Genomic DNA, 25926 nt, shown 5'->3' with positions numbered 1-25926 from the left:
CTTTGGAAATGTAGGGAGGCCTTAAGCAAATGTTAATTGTGCTAGAATATTTGATTCTTAGCTGGTGAGAGGCTTGAACCAAGCTCTGAGCGAGGAGCCCACGCCATTCCTTTCTCATGTCCCCCGCTTTCCAGTCTTTCTTTTCTGCCTCACTGACAGCGATCCTTTGATGTGGGCCCCTGCCTCTCCCCACTGAGTGGAAATGTTTGGTTCCCTCCCTAGAGATGGCGAACCCTGAGGTGGCTGGAAACAGCTGCAGCTCCCACCAGGATGAAAGTCCCTGCGCTTTCCACCAGAGCTCATCCCCCAGCGAGGATCTTCTCTTAGAAGACCAGATGAGGCGGAAACTCAAATTCTTCTTTATGAATCCTTGTGAGAAGTTCTGGGCTCGGGGTAGGAAGCCATGGAAACTTGCCATACAAATTCTGAAAATCGCAATGGTGACTGCCCAGGTTAGCATCTCCCAACACAGGTTATGTGCAAGCATCTTTGCATAGCAGAGAAGGAGGGTCTTGTTTATGAGACAACTTTTAACTGCATGCATGAAGACATAAAAAAAAAAGATACAACTGTCTTAGTTAGGGTTTCATTGCTGTGAAGGGACACCATGACCACAGCCACTCTTATAAAGGAAAACATTTAATTGGGGCCGGCTTACAGTTTTAGAGGTTCAGTCCATTATCATGATGATGGTGAAAGACCCCCGAAGAGGTACTTTCGTAGAAGGAGACCCGCACCCAGGAATCAGCGAGGCCACGAACTTGGATGCAAACCGCAAGAGGCTTTATTGGAGACCCGGGTACCCGGGCGACTTAGCTTCTGTGAGGCCAAGCGCCCCGAGCCAAGGGAAAGGGGTCCTTATATAGGGAAAAAGGCGCAAGCTAGAAGCAGGGATTCTATTGGATAATTCTAATGAATTCTAATTGGCATTGTACAGAGCTATTCCCATTGGTCAATGTATATGAGGCGCTATACAGGGTTATTCAAATGAGGCGAAGTACAGAGTTATTCAAATGAGGTGAAACACAGAGTCTTTCAAATGAGGCGAAATACAGAATCATTTCTATTGGATGGTTCAAATGAGACACAGAGCCATTCCAGATCAGCATATTCTCAAGGTCTGGTGTCTGGTACAACAGACTCAATTCCCCCCCCTTCTGCGTCCAGATGGCTGACCTTGGGGGCGGAGACCTTGGGACGGAGTGTTTCTCATCGGGCGGAGGCTCAGGGGCAGGGCTCCAGGCCGGCTCACTTGGTGTTCGTTCTCGTGCCTGCCCACCTGGTGCTCGTTCTCGGGCCGGGCGTGCGGCAGGTGGTGGGGGAAGTGGAGGCCGCCGGGGGTGGGGATCGGGGAAGCCACCGACAGGAGGAGGAGGAGACAAACTTGAGAAAGAAAGGGCTAAGGGGCAGGGGTCTTTCAATGGGAAAACATAGTGGAGGCCAGGTAGACACGGTGCTGGAGAAGCTGAGATCCCACATGAGCAAAAGCAGACTGTGTGTCCCACCGGGCTTAGCTTGAACATGAGAAGTCAACAGTGAGACACCTCCTCCAGCAAGGCCACACCTACTCCGGCAAAGCCACACCTCCTAATAGTGCCACCACCTATGGGCCAAGTATTCAAACACTTGAGTTTTGGGGACCATACATATTCAAACCACCTCAACAACTCTAAACCCTTCTCCCTTGAACATTTGTGAAAAACTTTGGCTTTTTTTTTGTGTGTGTGTGTGTGTGTGTGTGTGTGTGTGTGTGTGTGTGTTTCTCTCTGTGTGTATATGTGTTATGTTTTTTATCATTTTTTAATTTGAATTAGAAACAAGATTGTTTTACATGTTAATCCCAGTTCCCTCTCCCTCCTATCCTCCCCTACCACCCCCCCCCGCAACTAAAACCCTATCACATATCCTTTCCTCTAATCTACACCTGACTCAACCTTTCTGCTCCCTCATGAGTGTTACGTTTCTTTAAAAATTTTTTTTTTGAGACAGGATCTCACTATGTAGCTTTAATTGGCCTGGAACTCCCTATAAAGACCAGACTGAGATTGAACTCATGGACATCCACCTGCCTCTGGCTCCCCAGTGCTGGTATTCAAGGTGTACACCACAACATCCAGCTCATTTTTCTTTTTTCATTATTATAACTTTACTACTATAATAGTTTTTTTAAACAAATAAACAACTCTAACATTTGGATGGTAATGAAGACATTCCTTGAGAGGTACCTTAATTTCCACAGATAATAGCTGATGCCCAACAAGAGGTTTTTCTTTTCTTCCTAATATTCTGGGCATTTCTTTCTCTAGAAACTGCGTGGATTTTTGCTGTAGGCTATCTCTTGGATTCTTGCAGGCCTGGATCATGAGAGCTGTGTCATGGAAGAATGTGGAGTCAGCAGAAGGGGGCTTGCCCTGGCCTGTGGAATATGCACCTCCATTTTTGTGAGGAGGGAAAATTTCAATCTATTTTCCATAGCTTCTCTTAAACAGTTTTTGAGGAACCATGATTTGTGATTGTTGCATATACTGTTGTGGTTTATTATAAAATGGATTCTGGGGGATGGCAAGAGGGTTCTGCTGGTCAAGGTGCTTCCACACCAAGCCTGGCAACCTGAATTTGATTCCTAGAATCCACATGGTAGAAGGTGAGAACCTACTCCTGTCAATCGTCCTCTGACATCCACACATGTGTGAACACACAAACAAAATAGATAAATGCCAAAAACTGGGCTTTCCTGCTGGTGAGAGGAAGTATCTCTTGTTTAAAGCAGAAGGACAAAAAATGAAGGCCAAGTTTAGGTTAGCATTTTTATTTTCTGTCTTGGTGAACACCTGTTCTTGAAGGAGAATTTTTTTTTTAATGTTGAGATGGCTAATCTTAATTGCTTATTGAAAACAAGTGAACAGTAAACAGTTGTTAGAATCATTTGAAGTTGGTGTAATTGTTATTTAGATTTCTAACCCTAGCTTGGGTGACCACTCCATCCCAGGGCCTCATTTCGTGTTGCTGTAGCCATCCTCCGACTGGGGAAACCCTCTCTCACCTTCTGGAGAAGGGTACTGATGCTTGCAGTGGGTAAAAACCTCATGACTCACACATGGCTACATGGAGACAACAGAGACAGGTGCACTTACCCCGAAATATAGCACCGTGAAAACACACTTGGTTCTCAGTATAATACTTGGCAACTTGCACTTGATAATTATCCAGGTGATAATGCAATATGTCACAGCACCGAAAAGCCTATTTGTGTCATTTCTATGGGGGATCCTGTGCCACTCGGATAGAAATGCTATTTACATAGAATAATGATAGGCACATTTGGGTGACAGCTGTGTGCCAAGCTCAATATGTACACATGCTCATGCTGGGACTTAAAACAAACTGAACCTGTGCAGTATATCTCTGTCTCTCAGACAGTGGCTAGGCTTAGCGTGATTGTGTTCCCTGATATAAGAAACTATAGCAGAGAACAGTGATGCACGGTCTTAGATTTGCACACTCACAAACTTATGTTCATACATACTCCCTCATCCTTTAGAGACTCCCCAGTAGTTATTAGAGTGGTCAAGAGGGATGTTAGTCAGTTTAAGCCTTTTGGTAAGAAATACACAAAGGTGTTTAGGTAAGTGTTTTGTTTTGTTTGTTTGTAGTTTTGAGATAGGGTCTCAATCTATTGCCCTGGCTAGTTTGGAACTCGCTGTGGAGACTAGGCTGGCCTCAAAGTCAGTGCACTCCTCTTACCTCAGCCTCCCAGGGCTGGAATTACAGACGCGGCCTCCAGACCCAGCATTCAAGTTCTCTCCCTCCCATCTTCCTCCTGCTCTTCTCCCTCAGAATCTTTGAAAGAAAAACTGCATTTAAATTGTGTGTGTGTGTGTGTGTGTGTGTGTGTGTGTGTGAGTGTGTATTTGCCATATGTGTGACAGTGCCTCCAGGAGCCACAATAGGGTGCCAGTTCTCCTGGGTCTAGAATTATAGGGCATTATGAGCAGACTGGAACTCCAGTCTGGCTTTGAACCCATGAAGGTCCATCAGCTACTGGATGAAGGCTCTAGGATGTGCCTAAATATTAGCGAGTGTTATTTTAGCATACTCTAATTTAGAGAGTATGGCTTTCATTTTGGGTCTTATTGGAACAACTTGGGAAACAGGTCCAGGACCTTAGCTTTTTCACATGACTTGGGCTTTATTAGTTTGTCATCTAATGAGTGTGAGCATTCCTTCTCCCGCTCTCCCTCCCCCGTCTGTCTCTCTGTGTGTCTCTGTCTCTGTCTGTATGCGTGGTGTGTGTGTGTGTGTGTGTGTGTGTGTGTGTGTGTGTGTGTGTGTGTGTGTGTGTGCAATGTATGTGTATGCACTTTTGGGCATATGAATGCCAGTGCATACTTGCCATACCATGCATGTGGAGATCCGAGGACAAAGTGTGTCAGTCCTTGGCTTCCAACCAGGTCTGTTGTTTTCCACTGTGTACACCAGGCTACCTGGCCCGTGAGCTTTCAGATATTCTCCTGTCTCCATGTCCCTTGTCCCTAGAGTAGTGCTGGATTGCTAGAACACATCTGGCTTTTCCTTGGATCTGAGGATTCGAACTCAGGTCCTCATACTAGTAAGGAAAGTACTTCCACCCACTGAGCCATGAACCACCCCCAAGCTGTGAGCTTCCAAATATCCCGCCAAATCGCTTGCAAACTCTTGCCAGTCAAGCCCCTGAACCATGTGTCTCCATTTCTTTTCTGTTCAGATTTTTCATCCTCATGCTGTTTCTTTTTCCTTTAAGCTGGTCCTGTTTGGACTAAGTAACCAGATGGTAGTAGCTTTCAAGGAAGAGAACACTATAGCCTTCAAACACCTTTTCCTAAAAGGATACATGGATCGAATGGATGACACATATGCAGTGTACACTCAGAATGATGTGTACGACCAGATCATCTTTGCAGTGAACCAGGTAAATCAATTGTGTGCATTTGCTGTTGATTTCGATTGTTCATTTTAGGTATTAGGGGTTGAAATTGGGCCCTGCACAGCTAGGCAAGCGTTCTAATAATGAGATACCCAGACAGTGTGTACACTTTATTTGGGAGAAAGAACGGCTGGACAAATGGTAGCAACAGATTACATAGAAACCCACACTCAAGTGTTGAACAGTTCTGCTTGGAGGTGACCTAGGAATAAACACTTTAAATATAGTTTAAGGCTGGAGAGATGGTTCAGCAGTTAAGAGCACCTGTTGTCTTCAGTGGACTTGTGTTTGCTTCCCAGCCCCCACACTGTACCTTCAGCTTTAGGGGATCCATTGACTTTCTGGCTTATGCAGATAACCCCTCCCTAAATGCAGGGCACAGGCTCTCTTTCTCTCTCTCTCTCTCTCTCTCTCTCTCTCTCTCTCTCTCTCTCTCACACACACACACACACACACACCTAAAAATAAAATACATATTTAAAATTGATTGAAAAATATTGTTAACAAACTTTTATACAAGTAGAAATTGGTAAGAGCTTTCATCTCCAACTATCAGAAAGGTTGAATTTCAATGACTTAATTAAAAGGAGCAGGGTCAATCAAGAGCTTCAATATTTGAAATTACTAAGATAACCCTGGATATAAGTAGTCATTACCTCTTCAAAGCTTGTACTTTCAGAGACCTATAACAAATAATGAGGGTTTTAATTTCAAAGTCTGTGTAACAACCAAGGCTTTCAAGCTCACGTATAAGCAAGGCTTTTTTGTCATGCCTGGTGATTTCACTGAGATGCTAACAAAAAGGAAACTTGTTTTTCATACTCCAGAGTCAAGTTTTCATTCTGGGTTATTCTTGCTGTAATTTGTGTTTTCTCAAGGTTTGAAATCATTTCTTTTGAAGGGTTAATTAAAAATGCTTTTGAAGTCAGTGTATTGTTTGCTTATTTTTGGAGACAGGATTTCTCTGTATAACAGCCCTAGCTGTCCTGGAACTTGCTCTATAGACCTGGCTGGTCTCAAGATCCTCCTGCCTCTGCCTCCTGAGTGCTGGAATTAAAGGTATGCAATACCACAGCGTTTTTTAACCTAGGGTGGTTACAGATTACATTTCAATATTCTTAACTCCCTTCTTCAAGCATTGCTCCCCAGCAATCGTGACTCTGCATTTTCTAGAGGCAACCTATTCAAGCAGCAACCATGAGCTGCTGGGGTGAAGTACATCTTTATGGAGCCAAGGCTCTTGGTTGGCAGTGGAAAGAGGAACTTAGAGACAAAAGCTGAACAAAGTTGGTAAACACAGTCATGCCCGACGATTTTTAGAGGGACAATAGCAAATAGCTTAGTGGTGAAGATAAGTTTAGAGACTTTTTAAAAACATACGTGTGTGTGTGTGTGTGTGTGTGTGTGTGTGTGTGAGAGAGAGAGAGAGAGAGAGAGAGAGAGAGAGAGAGAGACAGAGAGACAGAGACAGAGACAGAGACAGAGAGACAGAGAGAGTATGATGTGTGCAGGATATAACATGGTATTTGTGTCAAGGTCAGAGGACAGCCTTGGTTGTCAGTCCTCAGCTTTTACCTTGTTGAGTCCTTTATTCATCATTGCACATGCTAAGCTAGCTGACTTGCAAACTTCTTGGGGGATTTTCTTGTCTCTGCCTCTCAGCTCACCATAGGAAAATTGGGATTACAGATGCAGGCTACTGGACCTAGTTTTCTATAGGTTTGGGGATTTGAACTTAGGTCCTCATGATTTGGTGGTAAGTGCTTTACACACTGAGCCGTCATTCCGCCCTAGATTTAAGTTTTAAATGCATTAATTAGCTGTAAAGCACGGTACCAAATTTATATGTTTCTTAGGTGTTATGTAGAGACGAGAAGTAAATAGTCCATTGCATTTTGTTGTTTTGAGGCAGGACCTTAGGTAACCCAAGGTGACTTTACACTCTTTGTAGCAGAGGCTGGCACTGATCTCTTGAGTCTCCTGCCTCCACCTCTGTAAAGCAGTCACTATGCCTAACTAAAGGCGCAGTAAATTCTTTTTCTTTTTCTTTTTTTTTAAAAATCATTTCCTACACTGGTCCTGAAGAACCATAGCCCCAGAATTTCCATAACTCGGGGCAACAGTAGGATATCTTAGAGAAGTTTTGGTGAGAGCCCAGTTGTTTTTTTTTTTTTAAGATTTTATTTATTTATTATGTATACAACATTCTGCTTCCATGTATATCTGCACACCAGAAGAGGGCACCTGATCTCATAACGGATGGTTGTGAGCTACCATGTGGTTGCTGGGAATTGAACTCAGGACCTCTGGAAGAGCAGTCAGTGCTCTTAACCTCTGAGCCGTCTCTCCAGCCCCTCCCAGTAAATTCTTTATAAAACATTTTTACCTTTATCACTAGAACTAAATTCAGTCTTCAAAATACTGTGCCTGGCATGGAAGCCACACTGCTTGTTAGATCTGCGTGTTCTCTCCATGAAGAGCACTGACCTTTGCTGCCACATTTCTTTCTGATGCTATAGGAAAATATCTGTGAGGATAATAAGTGAGAGCAGTGTCCCCTCACAGTTCTGTAGGTGTGGAAGGCTAAGAGCAAGATGTCTACATACTCAGCTCTTGTTGGAAGAATACAGAGGGCCAGAAGGCCCACATAGTCCCTCTATCCCTGCTGTGCTGGAACTGCTTGGTCTAACAGTCAAACTCAGCATGCTAATTCCTGCATCCGGGTGTTTTCTCTTAGTCCTCATGCAGTTGTCCCCAGCACCTCTGCACGGGTTTCTAAAGAACCCACCAGAAATCACGACTCTTACCATATAGTACTGCTCATGCAGCTGAGAGACACACATTCTGTTCAAGTCCAAGCAATCTAAACCCTCATCAGCATAGCGTTTGCTGACATTCCTCCATGGAGACGGAAGCATCAGAGAGACACAAAAATGTTGTGTCTTATTGTATGTGTTCCAGTGACAGGGAAGGAGCACAATTGAGCAATGTACGATTGCTTTATTTCTGTAGTGCAGTGCTTGACTAAGAATCCTTAACTTTGGTTTACTTTACCAGTCAAAGAATGACCTGAGATGCTGCATCTACGTGAGAAACCAGGAGATTCAGGAACAGGAGTGTAGTGCAGAGAGAGCCTGTGGTCAGAAGGCCATTGACCTGGAGAATTCCTGGGTCGATTGTACAAAGCATCTGAGTGTTCAAGGCCTCTATGGGGCTTTCTCTGGACTCTACTGTCCCTTCTGATCTCTGCTGCTATTTCTTAAAGCCACCCACTCAGATGCAGTGTCCCAGTGTGTGTTTCTGGAATGTCTGCACCCCCAGGGGAGATGGGAACCTACCCTCTCAAGACATGGCCAGGAAGGGTTATCATGGCTTTGCTTTGGCCTGCCTGGCACCCCTTTGCCCTGGTTGGTGTTCCATTCCTGTCTCTCTTTTCTGGATGAAGTACTTGCAGCTTCGTAACATTTCTGTTGGCAACCATGCTTATGAGAACAAGGGGACGAAGCAATCGGCTATGGCAATCTGTCAACACTTTTACAAGCGAGGAACCATCTGTCCCGGGAATGACACCTTTGACATCGACCCAGAAATTGAAACAGGTGATGATCTCCTATAACCTTGAACTGTATTTTTTAACTCCCTGATTTCTGTCTAAGCCCCATGATAACTAACCTTAACCCTCTGCTCTTATGGCGTAGGAAGAACTGTACAGTTCTTCTGTGTCAGCTTCTATGTGAATCTTTGGTATACAACTCATGAATTCAAAAGAAAAACTTACTGACAGATAAAGCATTGAGGAAATAGAGACTGGGAGAATGATGACACTCTGAGACAGAGTTTGAATGTGTCTAAATCTTTGACCATTCTAGAAATGTCTTATGTCTTAAAACCAGGAGTGTCAGACCAAGTGGCATTGATACCTAGTTCCCACAGTCTTGATTCTAAAAAGTAATAACACGGATAATTGGTCTTAATCTTCATCCTATGAAAATGCATTTTATTTATGGTTTTGTTCCTTGCTGTGGCAGAATGTTTCCTTATAGAGCCTGATGAACCTTTTGATATCAGAACACCTGGAGAAAATAAACTCAACCTGACCCTGGACTTCCATAGGTGAGGAAAGCAGAGGGGCACGCAGCTCAGCCTGTGTGTCCCCTCATCTCAGTGTCCTCTGAAGGAGCTCACAGCTCAGCCTCTGTGTGTCCCCTCATCCCAGTGTCCTCTGAAGGAGCTCACAGCTCAGCCTGTGTGTGTCTCCTCATCTCAGGGTCCTCTGAAGGAGCTCACAGCTCAGCCTGTGTGTGTCCCCTCATCTCAGTGTCCTCTGAAGGGGACACAGCTCAGTCTGTGTGTCCCCTCATCTCAGGGTCCTCTGGAGGGGGACACAGCTCAGCCTGTGTGTGTCCCCTCATCTCAGTGTCCTCTGGAGGGTCTCATAGCTCACTCTGTGTCCCCTCATCTCAGTGTCCTCTGGAGGGGCTCACAGCTCACTCTGTGTGTCCCCTCATCTCAGTGTCCTCTGGAGGGGCTCACAGCTCACTCTGTGTGTCCCCTCATCTCAGGGTCTTCTGGGGGGCCCATAACTTGGTCAGTGTATGTGCCCTCTTTTGATGTATCCTCTGGAGGGGCTCACGTCCCCTCATCTCGAGTATTTTCTGCTTTCTAGACTCCTGACAGTGGAGCTTCAGTTTAAGCTGAAAGCCATTAACCTGCAGACCGTTCGCCACCAGGAGCTTCCTGACTGTTATGACTTTACTCTGACTGTAAGTGTGGGCTGTGATGAAGGCCGCTCCTGTCTAGAGAAAATCTGTTTTATCTAGGTGTACGGTTCAGGATCACATATTGGTACTAAGTAAGGCATGGTGAAAAATATAGCATGTCCCACCCACATGTGCCTGGGGACGTTGCTGCAGCAGCGCTACCCTGCAGATTGCTTACTTGTTTGTCATCTGCACCTCATTGCATGTCCTGTAAGGAGGGACTTAGCTTGTCTGCCGCTGTATGCAGTGTGCGCATGAGATGACCAGATACCAAAGGATCAGGTGTGTGTGTGTGTGTGTGTGTGTGTGTGTGTGTGTGTGTGTGTGTGTGTGAGAGAGAGAGAGAGAGAGAGAGAGAGAGAGAGAGAGAGAGAGAGAATGTGTGACACAAAGAAAAGAAGAGTGTGTGTGAGAGAGAGTCTATGTGTGACATACACAGAAAGAGAAAGTATGTATAACCGCAACTGTGCATGTGAGAGAGTATTGTATGAGAGAGTGAGTGTGTGTGAGAGTGAGTGTGTGTCTCCTCTCTGTGTGTGAGAGAGTGAGTGTGTGTCTCAGTATGTGAGTGAGAGAACAAGTGAAAGTGTGAGAGTATGAGAGTGTGTGTGTATGAAAGAGTGTGTGATATACACACAGCGAGAGGGAGGGAGGGAGGGAGGGAGGGAGGGACGTAGGGAGAGAGAGAGAGAGAGAGAGAGAGAGAGAGAGAGAGAGAGAGAGAGTTAGTTTTCTGTTGTTGTCCCGGGGTCTTTATTGAGCTCCGTGATGGCTGATGTTTGCAGCCTTTGGGTCATTGCTCCCAGCTCCTTGTGTGGCCCCGAGTGCTCTGTGCTGCCTCTCTCCTCTCTTCCACGCCCTGTGTACTGTATGTGCTGCAGAGCAGATGGAGCTGCCAGGTTCCCTTAGCGCAGGGGCTCTCAAGAGGGGTCAGCGTTTCAGAAGACACAAGTGGTGGCAAGATGCAACACTGTTTCACTACACAAGAGTGAAACAGTCCTAAAGAGAAACAGCTCACACAAGGATGATCTCAACACTTGGGATCACACGCCTTAATCCCAGCACTAGAGGGGCATAAAAGATAGGAGCAGGGTCTTCAGTAGTCAGTGTCAGGCATCCATTCTCCAGCCACACTGAGGATAGGAAGACCTTGAAGTCTCAGGATTCTCCAGCCATGCTGAGGGGCTTCAGTCTGAGGTTTAGGGGAGCCAGGATCACATTTCAGTCTGAGGTAGAGTGAGAGCTAGTGCCTGGCTGTTTTGCTTTTCTGATCTTCAGCTTGAAGCCTGAAGCCGAGTGTCAGTCTCCGGGTCTTTGATTCATCGTGCTTCACCTTACTGTTGTTTGGTCCATACATATGTTGCCTCATTTATATGGCCTTCGCAGTAGCTTGTATTCATGAAGCTTGATGATTTGGTTTTTGATGAAAATGGGGTTTTCAGGAGTAGGGGTGAAGAAATATTCCCTCATGTAATAGAATGGCCATGGAGAAGTTTAACATGAAAAAGCACCCAGACCTGAAGAGGATTCTGAGCCATGCTATGTATGTCAATCCTGGTATCAACCAGGAAGCTATGAATTACCAATATTGCCTGATAGCAAAGATTTTGAGATATCACGTCTTCTCTATTTTGAATTTGAGGAATGATGTTTTCAGAATTTTTACAATCTTGATGCCTTCTTGGTTGACTTTTAGTGATGCTTCAGTTATAAACACATTCTATAATCTTCCAGGAAGCGCCCTAATTTATTTTGTTCTCATTTCAGCTTTCATTTTGTTTTCCTCTTCTCCCTTTTTATATTTTATGTGGTTGACACTTTACTCTTTATTCTATAATTTTCTAGGTGTTTGACATCATCTCTGTTATACTGGAAGCTCCTTGAAGCTTTCGATCCTTTTACTAATATCTTTCCCCTCAAACAACACCCAGTAGGTGATTCTAATATTGATTGAATGAATCAAGAAAATGCTCGTGAAAGCTGGGCCCTTTCCAATGGCTCAACTTGGATATCTAACTCTAGATTCCTTGAAAAAGTATTTAGCTTTTGCTGCATGTGCTAAGCTGGATTCATAATGGAAAAAAGATGCCCATCTGCATTCACAAGCCTCATATGATTTTTTTTGAGCCTCTTCGTTAGGTGTATAAGCATCTGTTCCTTTGTGTGTGCCTACTATGTGTGTGGTGTGTACATGTGTTCACATGTGTGTGGTGTGTATATGTATGTGTTCACATGTGTGTGGTGTGTATATGTATGTGTTCACATGTGTGTGGTGTGTATATGTATGTGTTCACATGTGTGTGGTGTGTATATGTGTTCACATGTGTGTGGTATGTATATGTGTTCACATGTGTGTGGTGTATATAAGTGTTCACATGTGTGTTGTGTACACATGTGTGTGGTGTGTATATGTGTGTTCACATGTGTGTGGTGTGTATAAGTGTTCACATGTGTGTTGTGTACACATGTGTGTGGTGTGTATATGTGTGTTCACATGTGTGTGGTGTGTATATGTATGTGTTCACATGTGTGTGGTGTGTATATGTATGTGTTCACATGTGTGTTGTGTATATGTGTTCACATGTGTGTGGTGTGTATAAGTATGTGTTCACATGTGTGTGGTGTGTATATGTGTTCACATGTGTGTGGTGTGTATATGTATGTGTTCACATGTGTGTTGTGTTCACATGTGTGTGGTGTGTATATGTGTTCACATGTGTGTGGTGTGTATAAGTATGTGTTCACATGTGTGTGGTGTGTATATGTGTTCACATGTGTGTGATATACACATGTGTGTGGTGTGTATATGTGTTCACATGTGTGTGGTGTGTATAAGTATGTGTTCACATGTGTGTGGTGTGTATATGTGTTCACATGTGTGTGGTGTGTATATGTATGTGTTCACATGTGTGTGGTGTGTATATGTATGTGTTCACATGTGTGTGGTGTGTATATGTATGTGTTCACATGTGTGTTGTGTTCACATGTGTGTTGTGTATATGTGTTCACATGTGTGTTGTGTATATGTGTTCACATGTGTGTGGTGTGTATATGTATGTGTTCACATGTGTGTTGTGTATATGTGTTCACATGTGTGTGGTGTGTATATGTGTTCACATGTGTGTGGTGTGTATATGTATGTGTTCACATGTGTGTGGTGTGTATATGTATGTGTTCACATGTGTGTGGTGTGTATATGTATGTGTTCACATGTGTGTGGTGTGTATATGTATGTGTTCACATGTGTGTGGTGTGTATATGTATGTGTTCACATGTGTGTGGTGTGTATATGTGTTCACATGTGTGTGGTGTGTATATGTATGTGTTCACATGTATGTTGTGTTCACATGTGTGTTGTGTATATGTGTTCACATGTGTGTGGTGTGTATATGTATGTGTTCACATGTGTGTTGTGTATATGTGTTCACATGTGTGTGGTGTGTATATGTATGTGTTCACATGTGTGTGGCACATGATGTGCATTTGTAGTGTATGTGCACGTGTATATGTGTGTTCACACATGTGTGTGGGAACATGCATATGTGGGTGTGTGTATATGTTAACGTTAGGAGGCTTCCTTGATTGCTTGCCTCTTCATCTATTGGGGCAGGGCAATAGTTTCCCTCACTGAACCCAGAGCTCACTAATTCTGGCGAGTCTGGCTAACCCGCTTGCCTAGGAGACTCCTTGTCTTAGTTTCTCAAGTGTTAGAGGCAGCCACCGTGTCAGCCTGGCTTGCACATGGGTTCTGGGGATCTGAAAACCAGGCCTCAGGCTTGCATAGTGAGTGCTTGCATCTTTAAACGTTACTACCTTTACTTCTCTGATACTTTTGTAAACCTCAGTCAGCATCCTTTCTTGTTGGGGAGATTCGGCGTCTGCTGAGGCTTACTGAGATGCAACCCAAGACATCTCCTGAGTTCCTAACAGTCCTTGAGGCTCTTGCTGTGAAAAAGATACTTTCACCTGTAGTGGGAAGTTACCAATACAGAGCCAGGTAGAAATATAAGGGTATTTAATAGGGAAAAGCCTTACTTACAGAGCGACCTAGCCAGCTGGCGCAGCATCAGTCTGTACGCAAGCCGAAAGGGGGCATCAAACTGAAGGCGAAACTCAGCCAACTCAAGCTCTTACACTACATCACCCTGACCGTGCCCTCGCAGGCGTGGTCAGGCAGACCTGTAGCCAGCCCCTAAGCAGGCGTGGCTACAGTTTCCCCTACATTCACCCCATCAAATGGCACTGATGTCTCCTTGTGTTAGTTGTGTTCTTCAGTCACTGTGGGGAAGGCAGCCAATGGTAGTGGCCTCAGGTGTGTGGGGAACGAAGCTGACACTCCATTGTGAGGGGACACAGAGTGACTAGACCCTTTGAAGTGACTTTAAATCACATATCTTAGCAATGCATGTCCCCGTCATCTGATACAAACAACTTTCAGAGACATATGAGCAATTCTTCCCAAACTGTTGTAATCGGGATTTAGTTTTTGCTATAGTAGTTGCAATTATGCCATTGTGCAATATTTTAGTCCCTTGGGCTTTGTCTGCCTCCCCTGTGTGGAGAAACTTCAACAAAATTCATTTAAATGGCAGAGCTTTTTTGAGCATTTTAAAAAGTTCTTTGAGCATTTCATAGATAAACATAATGTATTTTGATCGTGTTCGCCAGCACTGTCCCCCTCTTCCAGACCCTGCCCTACACCCTGCTGCTGTACCCCCCACACTTGGTCCAGTTAGGCTGTCTGTGTCTGCATGGGTATGAGGCCACTCCCCAGAGCGTGGACAACGCATCAGAGGCCATACGCCCAAACACAAATGACTCTTCCTCTTCCAGGAGCCATCACTGACAATGGCCCCTCAGCGGGGAGGGTGGGGGGTGTCTCGTGCGCGTCTCTCCCCCACCACTGCCTCACAAGTGCCGTGGCCTCACACGACACATTTCCACAGCAGTCACCCCATCTTTTGGCTTTGGCAGTCTTCCAGCACCCTCCTCTCTGATGTTCCCTGAGCATGGGGGTGGTCGGTGAGACAAAGGTTCTTTTAGGACTGAGCAGTAAACGAAGGACCTTCACCTAAGGTGTCCAGGGCTGGAATGCATCCTAGAAAAACAGGGGTTTTATACACTAAAATCTCTCTATAGCAGATCTAATTCAATATTATTGACCCATAGAGAAATAAATGGTTCTCTTCAGGGACCAACAGTTGCCATGTGGTCAGCATCTCCTATGTCCTCCAGGGAACTGCTTCCTGATGTAGTCAGAGAGCTAGTTTGACTCTAAAACATAGTTAAGCATACTGGACCCTTTCTCTTGTCTTTACAGATAACATTTGACAACAAGGCTCACAGTGGAAGAATCAAAATCAGTCTAGATAATGACATTTCTATCAGAGAATGCAAAGACTGGCATGTATCCGGGTCAAGTGAGTAGTGAGCTCCACTCATTTGCAGGGTGCTAATTCCATAATTAAACATTGAATTACTGCCTTCGGGACACAAGGACCACTAAGCAAAAGACTGAGCTAGCTCCAAGTCTCTTGATGTTCTGTAAGCAGATCACGGTGTTGTTGATGTCTGGTGTTTCAGACAGTATGCGGCACTGAGTGGCTCTTTACCTTCTCCACAAGTCCTCCTCACCTGCCTCCTCCTTACTAACTACACACTCAGGTCTGTACTACAAGCCTACACATACCTATTTTCCTCATGCTGATATTTTTAAATATCTCAGTGAGCAGCAAAGTGGAGAAACCAAGGCTCAGAAGTGAAGTGTTGTGTGACCTGTGGTCTTACAGCGAGGGAGATGTCAGGTGGGATTTGACCTCGAAGCTATGACACACTGTAGTTGTCTTCCATCTGGCTTTAAAAGTAAAGTAATGTGGGAAAAAGTCTGTCCTAAAAACATGAACAAAAATTCAGGTCAGAATGAGTCCTGTCAGGAATTGGAAAATTCTGCCAGGAAAGGATTTCCGAGTCACTTTCTAAGTAGCGTGAATGGAAGGCTGCACTGTACAGAATGATTACATGAGAGCTTCAGGGGTCATGGCCGAGGAGGAGTGTCTTGGCCACCTGCTAAGACACAGGTTCCTGTGCTTTATCCAAGACAGTCAGTAGGTCTGGCTGGGTCCAGAATGTGTCAGTGCTGCTCAGCAGACCAACAAGAGGGTAATCCCTGTCGCAGGGTTTGTTTCTGACTGGTTTGCCAAGCCCCAGGTGACCATGATGAGTCTGTGGAGTGAAACAGTCCTGATGGTGTTATTTGCACAGGAGGCAGCTGAGTGTGCGAGGCTCTCACATCGCAAGCTTCATCGCTGTCACAGACTTGTCTGTGTGGGGTGCAGGAGGTCTGTTTTGCCAGCGGTGAGAGGTGAGCAGCATCCCACAAAGGAAAATGGGAGCACACGCAATCTGTTTTTAAGTCTCTCTAAGGCAGAGTTAGATGTTTGGGCAGCCATTAGAAGCCACTTGGAACATCCTGGTTTGCTTTATTCCAGCACTTTCTGAAACTCCTTCATCACTGTGTCAGCTCACAGCAGCCTGACTGGTGGAGATAAGCTCATCTTGTGGGCCATGGCTTCGCACTTTCGATTCTCCAGGATTTCAATGTGGCTGAACAAAGGCTATCCTCTCTCTCTTCCCTCCCTCCCCACCCTTCCCCTCTTTTCTCCTCTCCTGTCTCCCCCCCTTTCCCTCCCTTCTCCTCCCCTCCATTTTTTCTTCTTCCTTTTTCTTTTTTCCTCTCTTTTTGCCTCCTCTTCACTCTCCTCCTCCTCTTCTTCCATAGTTTAAACAGGGTCTCTCTATATAGCTCAGGCTGTCCTCAAACTCACAATCTTTCTGCCTTGGTCTCTAAGTGCTGGGACTTTAGGTTTGTGCCACCAAGCCTGTCCGAAGCTGGTCATTTCTTGTCTCCCAAGGCTCTGTGAAAGCCTTGGTGAGGCCTGTTTCCTGGCTGCCTCCTCTAGCATGGCAGGATGGCTCTGAAACATTAGCCTTGTCTGGAGGGCCTAGCGGCACAGCACCTCTGGCTCAGTAGTTTATGGCAAGAGCTGAGGATGTCCCCTAATGATTCTAAAACAAAACAAAATGAGCCTGATGAAGAGTGGGGGGGGGTGCTGGAAGCAGGCTGTGAGGGACTGAATGCCAACTGGGCCACTTACTGTGTCACCTAGGCAAATTATGTGGCCTCTTTGTGTTTCAGTTCTCTCATGTGCAAAGTGGGGGGAAATCATGGCAGCTTCCCAGGAGCTTTTGTGAGGATCCTGTACACACAGGGTGCTTGGAACTGAGTCAGGCGAGAGGTGTGCTGAGCAAAATGTGTGGCTGTGGTGTAACTGCTCTTGTATCCCTCCATCTGTATGAGCTGTTTGTGCCCTGCTCTTCCCTTTGCTTTTCTTGCCGGCATAGACGCTCTCAGTAGGCCAGGGGCCTTGTCTGCCTTGTTTACCACTGTGTCCCAGTACCTAGAAAAGTGACAGGTGCATGGGGTACTTAATGAATATTTTATACCCTGCCAAGTACGTTAACAAGCAATGTGGGGAGGCTTACTGATTGGTTGATTGACTTTTTTTTTGGAAAGAATTTCACTGTATGTGGCACAGGTTGTCCTCAAATGTAGTAGATAATGCAAGCTAGCCTAGACCTCCTGGTAATCATTCTGATTCTTGCTCCCAAGTGCTGGGATTGTAGACATGCACCATTACATCCAGCAAGGAAAACCTTTTCAGCATAAAGACTACAAACTGATAATTAAAGATCTTTTTTTTAAAAAAAAAAAAAAAGAAGCACCCTCAGCTTTCTTTAAATACTAATGGGAAGAATGGCTCATAAATTCTTTTTGTTGTTGTCATTCTGAAATGCTTGAATTATCTAAATTATTATAAAAAGAAGCCAACGTCATCATATTAATGCCTCATCCATGAACATCCAGGGCTCTCTGTCTTCCAGTTCAGAAGAATACCCACTATATGATGGTCTTCGATGCCTTTGTCATTCTGACCTGCTTGTCCTCGCTGGTGCTCTGCGCCAGGTCTGTGGTTAGGGGTCTTCAGCTTCAGCAGGTAGGGCGCTGCTCCCCGAGAAGCCACCGACACGCTCAGCCACAGGGACAGGATGCTCACAGTCTCTCTCCTCTTCCCCAAAGGAATTTGTCAGCTTTTTCCTTCTCCACTATAAGAAGGACGTTCCTGCCTCCGACCAAATGGAGTTCATTAATGGATGGTACATCGTGATTATCATCAGTGACATACTGACCATCGTCGGGTCAGTTCTGAAAATGGAAATCCAAGCCAAGGTAGAAACTCTTTTTCCCGATTGTGTTACCACAATGGTAAAATGTATTTCCCAAACTGTGAAGAAATTCAAAGCAAACGCTTTCTTCTGAGCCTTATGGTCAGTTAAATGGAAACTGACAAGCGTAGTTTTCTTAACTCTAGCATTAGTCTCCTAGTCAGAGTTTTACAAGTCGTAATCCATAAATATAGGTCAGAATCATGAGTGTTCACAAAAGGCTCTGTGCTAGACCAAGAGAGTTCAAACTCTGCAGGCCACAGACACCAAAGCCATGTGTACACTAGGGAAACTAGCTGAGAGTTCTCAAAGGAAATGTTAGAGTTACATATTCAACAACAACAAAAGGGGTACAGGGAGGGAAAGTGACGTCAAGCATGACGCTGTGGATTTTTGTTTCTTCTCACAAATGTGCTTATGTCCCCCCCCACACCCCTGCATGCTTTTGTTCTTACTTTTGCCATTGATATTAGTCTCTTGAAATAAGATTAATCTGGTCTAGGATTAATCACTCTCTACAAACAAAAATTTAAAAAATTAACAATGTTCAAATGAATCTTGCTCAACTTTGTACTTTCCTCGTCTTGCTGGCATTAACTGCACTTCACCTAGGAAGCAGGTTATAAACCTAGGTAGAGACTCAACACACCGGGGCTGGGTCAAAGGGCAGCTTGTTCTCTTTTCTGAAACCATCAGGGTGGGGCTCTGGGTTGGCAGGGCATTCAGGAACCTGAACTCTCTTCATTTGTTCTTTGTCAGAAGTTGAGGACTCTTCCTGGCTTCATGGCTGACACAGTGTTGCCTTGTGAACTGACTCAGCCTATGGGAAGTGAAAACACCAGCTGGTGGCAGCCCTCCCCTGTCACGTGTCACGTGGCCCAGGTGCAGGGCTAGCAGATTTCATTTCTGTTCACATGCTCTGGAGAAGAGCTGTCAAACTCACCTGCAAGGAGATCTGGGGAAATAAATAGACACCTGCTTGAGAAGGAGGCGGGGCATACATACCGTTGTTCACGATGGGATAGCCACTGTGGTACATGGCTGCCATTTGAGTAGTTCAACTTTAGGGAACAAAAGAAAAAAAAAAAAGATGGTGGATTTGCAGTACATATTTATTTATTTAGTTAATTACTAGGATCTCATGCATCTCATGCTATCTTCAAACTCACCATGTAGCTGACTGGTCTTGAACTCTGATCTTCATACCCCCACCTCCCAAATTCTGGGACTACAGGCACATACCATACATGGCACAATTATTTATTTTTTATCAACCTCAACTATCATTTCCTCAGTGAGCCCTCAGTTGTGTCCAACATTTTCTTCATTTTCGGGACCTTCTTTTTCTCTTCTGAAACCTCTAGCGATCCCACCCCCCCTCACTCCCTGTTTCAGAACAGAGACACGCCTTCCACAGTCGTCTGTCCCCCACCCCACCCCTCACTATCTCCAGTGTCCCTGCATTCATGCTGTGAATGATTTGGGCTGCTGTCCAAGGCTAGCTCCTTCAGGTACCTCTCAGAAGCTGATCCCAGGTTCTCAGTGGAGGATGTAGCTTCAGCGACTCTTTCTCCTCTCTGGCAATTCTTGTCTCCTGTAACTTTCTCACACTGCTGTTGCTTCTTCTGTAAAATTAAAATCCCAATTCCTCTACCCAACGATTCCCCAACGTCTCTGCTCCACCCCATTGAACGAAAGATCTCACAATAGTAATTAACCTTGTCGACGGTTCTGTCTCGTCCATCCGTCCTCCCCCACCTTCTTCTAGTAAGTCTTCCAACCCGTGGCCTCACTTCCCCATGGAGATTCCTTTCTGCAGATGCCCCGTGGACCGTTTCCCATCAGTAGCTTTTCACTGTGATCTGTGATGAGTTGTCTTTTAGCTGAAGTGACACTTCCCTAGGTTTCCCCCCCCCCCCCCGATCCCTGGCTGGCAGTCAGAGCTTTCCTCGCTGGTTCCCTCTCACTTGGCCAAACACCGTGTGAGACATCCTGCTTGGACAGCTCTTTTCTGCCACTGCCTTGGTGTTTATCATCCTGACCAGATATTTTGGTATTTATTTGCCAGTGTTTGCCAACCTGGAACTCCACCTTGGAAGTCTCTGTGCTGTATCCTGAATGTCTGAGAGTTGACCCTATATCTTCTCTTGACTCCCGACGTATCTTCTCAGATTTAACACACCCAACTCAGAACTCCCCCAGTCCTCAACCCAAATCCACTTCTCCCATTGCCTCTCCAATGTCCATTAACAGCAGCTCTCAGTGTGTCCCCCCCAAACCATGCATTCACAGAAGCTCCTCTTTTTCATGAATCTCCTCCCTCCCATGCTGAATCCCAGAGGGAGCCTAGGTGTTCTACCTCTGAAAATGACCCCATCACCTTTACAGTTCCAGCCTGAACAAAGTTATCACCAGCTCTCACTTGCATTTCTTCCAGAACCTTCTCATCCCTTCAGCAGGCTGCTGCCAACCATAGCACCCCTATTTGGTCATGTTGCTCCTGTTCAAGGCTCTCAAATCTCACTAACCTTTTCTGACAAAAAACACAGCCTTAAGTACCCATGAGGTCTTCCAGTACCCACCCCTCACCCCCATATCCCCACACTCCATCTGTTGCTCACTTCTTGCCTGGCTCCTGGCTGCCTTGGGTCCCTTGTACTTGCTGCTCTGTATGCCAAAGGGTCTTCTAGATTCTTGCTTGACTTTCTTTGCTCATTTCTTTCAGATCTTTGATTCCGTGTCACTAATTCATTGAGCTTGTTCCTGCCCGTCCTATTTCAAGTTACAAACCCATGCTCATTCCTTTTCTCCCTCTCTGATCGGCCTTCTTCCTCAGCATTTACCCAAGGCTGTGTCCATCCAGTGCTCCACACATTCCACTAGAGTCTAATCTTCATGAGGGTAAAAACCTATTTGTCAGTTGCTTTATCCTTCACACGTAGAACAGCTCCTGGTGCATAACTACTTAACATTTCTTGCCCAACTGACATATTGCTACTTAACCAATCTTTCCCCTTCTATCTAGAGTCTCACAAGCTATGATGTCTGCAGCATATTTCTTGGGACTTCGACCATGCTTGTGTGGCTTGGCGTCATCCGATACCTGGGTTTCTTTGCGAAGTACAATGTAAGCGATCCTAAGGAACTGACCAGAATCTTATCCCACGCTTTGACTAAAGGGCAGAGGGATCCTAATGTCCCCTCTTCCTTCCACAGCTCCTTATTCTGACGCTCCAGGCAGCGCTGCCCAACGTCATCAGGTTCTGTTGCTGCGCCGCTATGATCTATTTAGGTTATTGCTTTTGTGGATGGATTGTGCTGGGCCCTTACCATGACAAGGTACTGACAGCCAACTTTCTTCCTGACACTATTAACCTCAAACAACAAGGACAATGGCTTTGATTTTATGATTACTACTTTTTATTCATTTATATTTTTGTTTGTGTTCAAGTTGGCTTTGAACTCACATATGTAGTCAAGGATGACCTTAAGTCCTGGTCCTCTTGCCTATATCTCCCAAGTGCTGGGATGACAGGTGTGTGCCAACCTGTCATCCCATGTGTTAAATATGTTTTTTGGGGGGTGGTTTCCGAGGTAGGGTTTGTCTTTGGAGGTTGTCTTGGAACTAGCTCTTGTAGACCAGGCTGGTCTCGAACTCACAGAGATCTGCCTGCCTCTGTCTCCCGAGTGCTGAGATTAAAGGCATGCGCCACCACTGCCCAGCTAAAAAGTATTAATACTTTTATTTATTCGTTGAGAATTTCACACATAATGCATAGCATATTTTATCATATTTATCCCTATGCCTCCCAATTCCTCCCAGATTCTTACTTCATGTCTTCTTTTTTGTAACCCAATGAGTCCAGTTAGTGCATTCCACATGTACATATGGGTGGAGCCAGCCACAGTAGTATGGTCAGTCTACCAACGACCCACACTGACTCCGCTAGCCAACAGCCACCACCTGCTATCAGTGTTATCCCTCTTAGATGAACTCCCTTGGTCATGTGATTGAGTCTAAGATGTGGAAAGTCATACATCTACATTCACATAGGGACCAAGAGTGAGTGCATCACTATTTATAAATCAGTCAAATGTGAGCCCCCTGCGAGAGTCATTGATCCGCTCCATTGCCTGAAATCCTGTTTGGAATGTATTAGATAATTACGTTCCATTAACAACCAGTGAAGTTGTTTAGTCCATTTGAATTCACTGAGATACATCTATACAACTATAGAGAAAAAAAAAAACAACGCTTTAGGAATATTTGAAAAGTTTGCTGTGAGAACTGTTGTCTTGACTGTTAGACATTATCTTGAGTTTGGGTGAGCTTCAGAATGAGGCAAAGGACCTGTGAGTCTGGAACCTGGATGTTTCTGCAGAAGCATTTAAAGTATTTCAAGGGTTTCTTTCTGTGAAAGGGAAAGGCAGAGAGGAGGAAGGGGAAGGAAGGGAAGGGAAGAGAGGGAAAGGGAAGGGAGAGGAGGGGAAGGGAAGGGAAGAAAGGAAAGGACGGGAAGAGAAGGGAGGGGAGGGAGGGAAGGAAGGGAAAGCATGGCTCTGAAGGCCCTTGGAGAGCAGAGCAGCTTCTCCTGTTCTTGTTAAGGCTGCTGCAGCTCAGAGGAGCATCGGGAAAGAGCTGCTTGACCCCGGAAGAAGCAGCAGGCTAGGACACAGCATACGCAGTAAAGCAAATGCTTGTGGTTACCTGGGGGTGGCTGTTGGGAAAGTGTCACCTGGAATAGCAGGTCTGACCATTTTCAGGATGATGTCATGAAGAAAAGTCTCCCACATGAAGGCACTTTGGAAAAATCCTAAACCTTTTCTGCCCCCCTTCCCCCAGTTCCGGTCTCTGAACAGGGTCTCCGAGTGCCTCTTCTCTCTGATAAATGGAGATGATATGTTTTCCACATTTGCAAAAATGCAGCAGAAGAGTTACCTGGTTTGGCTGTTCAGCCGAATCTACCTCTACTCCTTCATCAGCCTCTTTATATACATGATCCTGAGCCTTTTCATTGCGCTGATCACAGACACGTACGAAACGATTAAGGTAGGCTCGTCAAAAGCCAGGGCACCGCTCTTCTAGAACGTGTGTATGGCAATGCAGCTTAGTGCTGAGATGGAGGACATTGGTGGAGAGAGATGCAACCCAATTTTAACAATTGGGGAATAGAAAAAAGTAAAGGGAAATGAAATTTCTATAATGTTGAATGTCTTGTTTCTCAGTATTCATGTCAAAAATAAAAGAGAGTTCTTTTTTCTTTTTCTTTTTTTAAAATTCACTGTTAGTTGTACTAAGGATTAAACCCAGGGTCTGGCATGTGGCATGTGTTAGGCACACCCATGCCATTGAACTGTATGTCCCCAACCCTTAAGTACATTTTATAATCTTTTGTTACACTAATAATGGTCAGTAGGTATTGGGTGTACACAACAGACATTTGAGAAAGGCAACATTTTGAGCTGTGAAGGATGTTCATAGCTCAGATCCCAACCAGGTTGGGATTCTGGCTGCCTGAGCCAGGGTCCACCCAAGGAGCTTCCTTCACACTGTCCACCTGGAAATTCAGAGGATGTAGGGCAGACTGATGGTGGACATCATAGGGCTTAGGGCAAAGCTGGCTAAGTATTTCCCAGGAGAGGAGGCAGGGCAAGATTCACAAGCAGACTGGGAGGAGCAAGCACAGAAGGGCTGATGCTGAGTCTCAGGCCTGCTTCACTTCCGCCTAGCCTAAGAGTGGCTCTGGAGGTGACAATTCCTAGAAATGCCTGGGAGTGCAAGGTAACCTCCCAGAGAGACCCTTCCATCGCCAAATGCTCCATTATGAGTTTGGAATACAGCTGTTGGAGAGAGTCCTATTCACAAGTACATTTCTCTTCTTCTGTGTAGCACTACCAGCAAGACGGCTTCCCAGAGACAGAGCTCCGAAAGTTTATAGCAGACTGTAAAGACCTCCCCAGTTCTGGAAAATACAGATTAGAAGATAACCCTCCAACATCTTTATTCTGCTGCTGCAATAAGTGACCGTGGGCTTTCTCTGTGCTTGGAGAAGAAAACATAGTATGTGGCTGAGTCAGAGACAATCTGGATGGCTTGTGATCACGCAACAGTATGTTCAGATATGAGTATTCTAAGCCAACTCGCAACGATTTAGCAAGACCTGTGTCTATGTCTTAATATATTTAACATCTTTTCTGCTTACATTAGCATTTTAAAGATAACTGATTTGATGAGGGAACTACTGGATCACTGCCCTGTCTTAGGTGAGTAGCTCTTGCCTGTGTTTGTTCTCTAGTCCCCCTTTTCCTGACGGTGTGGCTTGTCATGCACTGGAGAATGAGCTCCGGTCTCTTAATGCCTTTGGGTGACCCAGTGTCCCTCTCTGAGAGTTGGGAAAATGATCACACATCAGACATCACTGCATCTTAGAGTCTCCCCTTAAAAGAAGACAGAACAGGAAAGAGGCCTTCAGCACAGCTGGCGGAGCGATGCCTGGCTCTTAGAGACAGCCATTATATGGTTCTCATATTCATTGAGAAGCTCTCTCTGCCTTCCAGTGTTAAGGTTCAAGGCTGGAAGAGATTCTACACATGAATGGAAGTTAAAGCATGTGCCAATGGAATATTTGATTAAACAGTGATGGCTTTATTAGCATCCAAGCAGCGTGGGGAAACTAGTGATACATCGTGCCTTCCATAGGCATGTGGGGTCAGGATCTGTGGGCTCCATGGACTGCAGTTCTAGAACGCATGCTAGAAATTTTAAAATAAATATATGCAGCTTGAAAAGGCACTAAATTAGTCTCTACACTTTGTAGTCCACTGATGGGCAAGTATTGAGGTTCTTATGGTATGTACTCATTCTGTGTACTATTTATCTATGTAAATATTAATTCAATTATGTGTAATAATGACTTTATAAAAGCACCTTTAGAAAATCAAAACTTTAACATTTTAATGTTGTGCTAGAGACATAAGGAAAATAAGACATTGAAATCTTTTTTTTTTTCTTTTTGTTCTTTTGAGACATGATTTCTCTGTGTAGCTCTTATTCTGAAACTTGCTCTGTGGACTAAGCTGGACTGGAATTCACAGAGATCCACTTGCTTCTGCCTCCCAAGTTCTGGGATTAAAGTGCATGTTCCACCACCCCCTGGTGACATTGGAATCTTGATATTTAATCATAAGAATGACTCCAGATGTTGCAATGTGGGGCTTTACAGTAATAGAAGACACTTTTGAGGTCCTTGTGGCTTACAGTTGTGGTGCCTAAGCTTTTCAGGTGAGAGCGTTAAGGCTTAGCTCTAACACGGGTATCTTAGTTAGGGTTTCTATTGCTGTAAAGGAACATCATGACCAAGGCAACACGTATAAGGAAAATGTTTAATTGAGGGGGCTCACTTACAGTTTCAGAGGTTCAGCTCATTATCATCATGGCAGGGAGCATGGCGGCCTGCAGGCCAACATGGTACTGGAGGAATAGCTGAGAGTCCTACATCTTGCAGGCAACAAGAAGTCTACTGAGACATTGGGCAGCACCCTGAGCATAGGAAACCTCAAAGCCCACTCCGAGTGATACACTTCCTTCAACAAGGCCACACCCACTGCAATAAAGCCACACCTCCCTAGGAGATTATGGGGGCCAAAGACATTCAACCCCCCCCCACAACGGGTATCATGTTTATCTTGCAATTTATTAAGATGCAACATGAAATTTAAAACTGTGTTTACTATCTAAGAACTCCTTACTGTTACTCTCTTTGAGTGGTTTTGGACTAACTATAATATTTCATTGGAAACACAAAACCTGGGGTTGGGCCTGGCGTTGCTTCCCTTTGCACGCAGACAAGCTGGCTGTAGACTAACAGGGCTGGAGAGCTCTGGGCCTGCAGGGCCGGCCCTTCACATGCAGCAGATCAC

At 45.1% G+C, this 25926-nt stretch overlaps 1 protein-coding gene across 2 annotated transcripts; it reads left to right on the top strand.

Annotated features, from left to right (window-relative positions):
* Positions 1 to 224: 224 nt before the first annotated feature.
* On the top strand, positions 225 to 24031 carry Mcoln3 (mucolipin 3). Of its 2 annotated transcripts, XM_035451820.1 has the most exons (12): positions 225 to 452; positions 4781 to 4948; positions 8409 to 8562; positions 8992 to 9076; positions 9630 to 9726; positions 15044 to 15143; positions 17665 to 17777; positions 17861 to 18010; positions 21032 to 21133; positions 21223 to 21345; positions 22850 to 23056; positions 23897 to 24031. In XM_035451820.1, the coding sequence occupies exons 1-12, from the start codon at positions 225 to 227 to the stop codon at positions 24029 to 24031; spliced, it is 1662 nt and encodes a 553-aa protein (XP_035307711.1). The 2 variants fall into 2 exon arrangements, with proteins under 2 accessions (XP_035307711.1, XP_035307712.1); XM_035451821.1 differs by lacking the exon at positions 4781 to 4948.
* The last annotated feature ends 1895 nt before the right edge of the window (positions 24032 to 25926 follow it).

This window comes from Cricetulus griseus, assembly GCF_003668045.3.
Source record: "Cricetulus griseus strain 17A/GY chromosome 1 unlocalized genomic scaffold, alternate assembly CriGri-PICRH-1.0 chr1_0, whole genome shotgun sequence".
In the NCBI taxonomy this organism is placed as follows: Eukaryota; Metazoa; Chordata; class Mammalia; order Rodentia; family Cricetidae; genus Cricetulus; species Cricetulus griseus.
The sequence above is the reverse complement of the archived record's forward strand: the minus strand, read 5'-3'. Positions and strand labels throughout refer to the sequence as shown.

What these genes read in the sequence shown, in the direction of transcription:
- Mcoln3 (XM_035451820.1), top strand. Translation starts at nt 225, where the DNA reads ATGGCGAACCCTGAGGTGGCTGGAAACAGCTGCAGCTCCCACCAGGAT. An exon ending in CTGGCATGTATCCGGGTCAA is followed by an intron (nt 15,144 to 17,664) that starts GTGAGTAGTGAG and finishes TCTGTCTTCCAG; the next exon opens with TTCAGAAGAATACCCACTAT. An exon ending in GTTTCTTTGCGAAGTACAAT is followed by an intron (nt 21,134 to 21,222) that starts GTAAGCGATCCT and finishes TTCCTTCCACAG; the next exon opens with CTCCTTATTCTGACGCTCCA.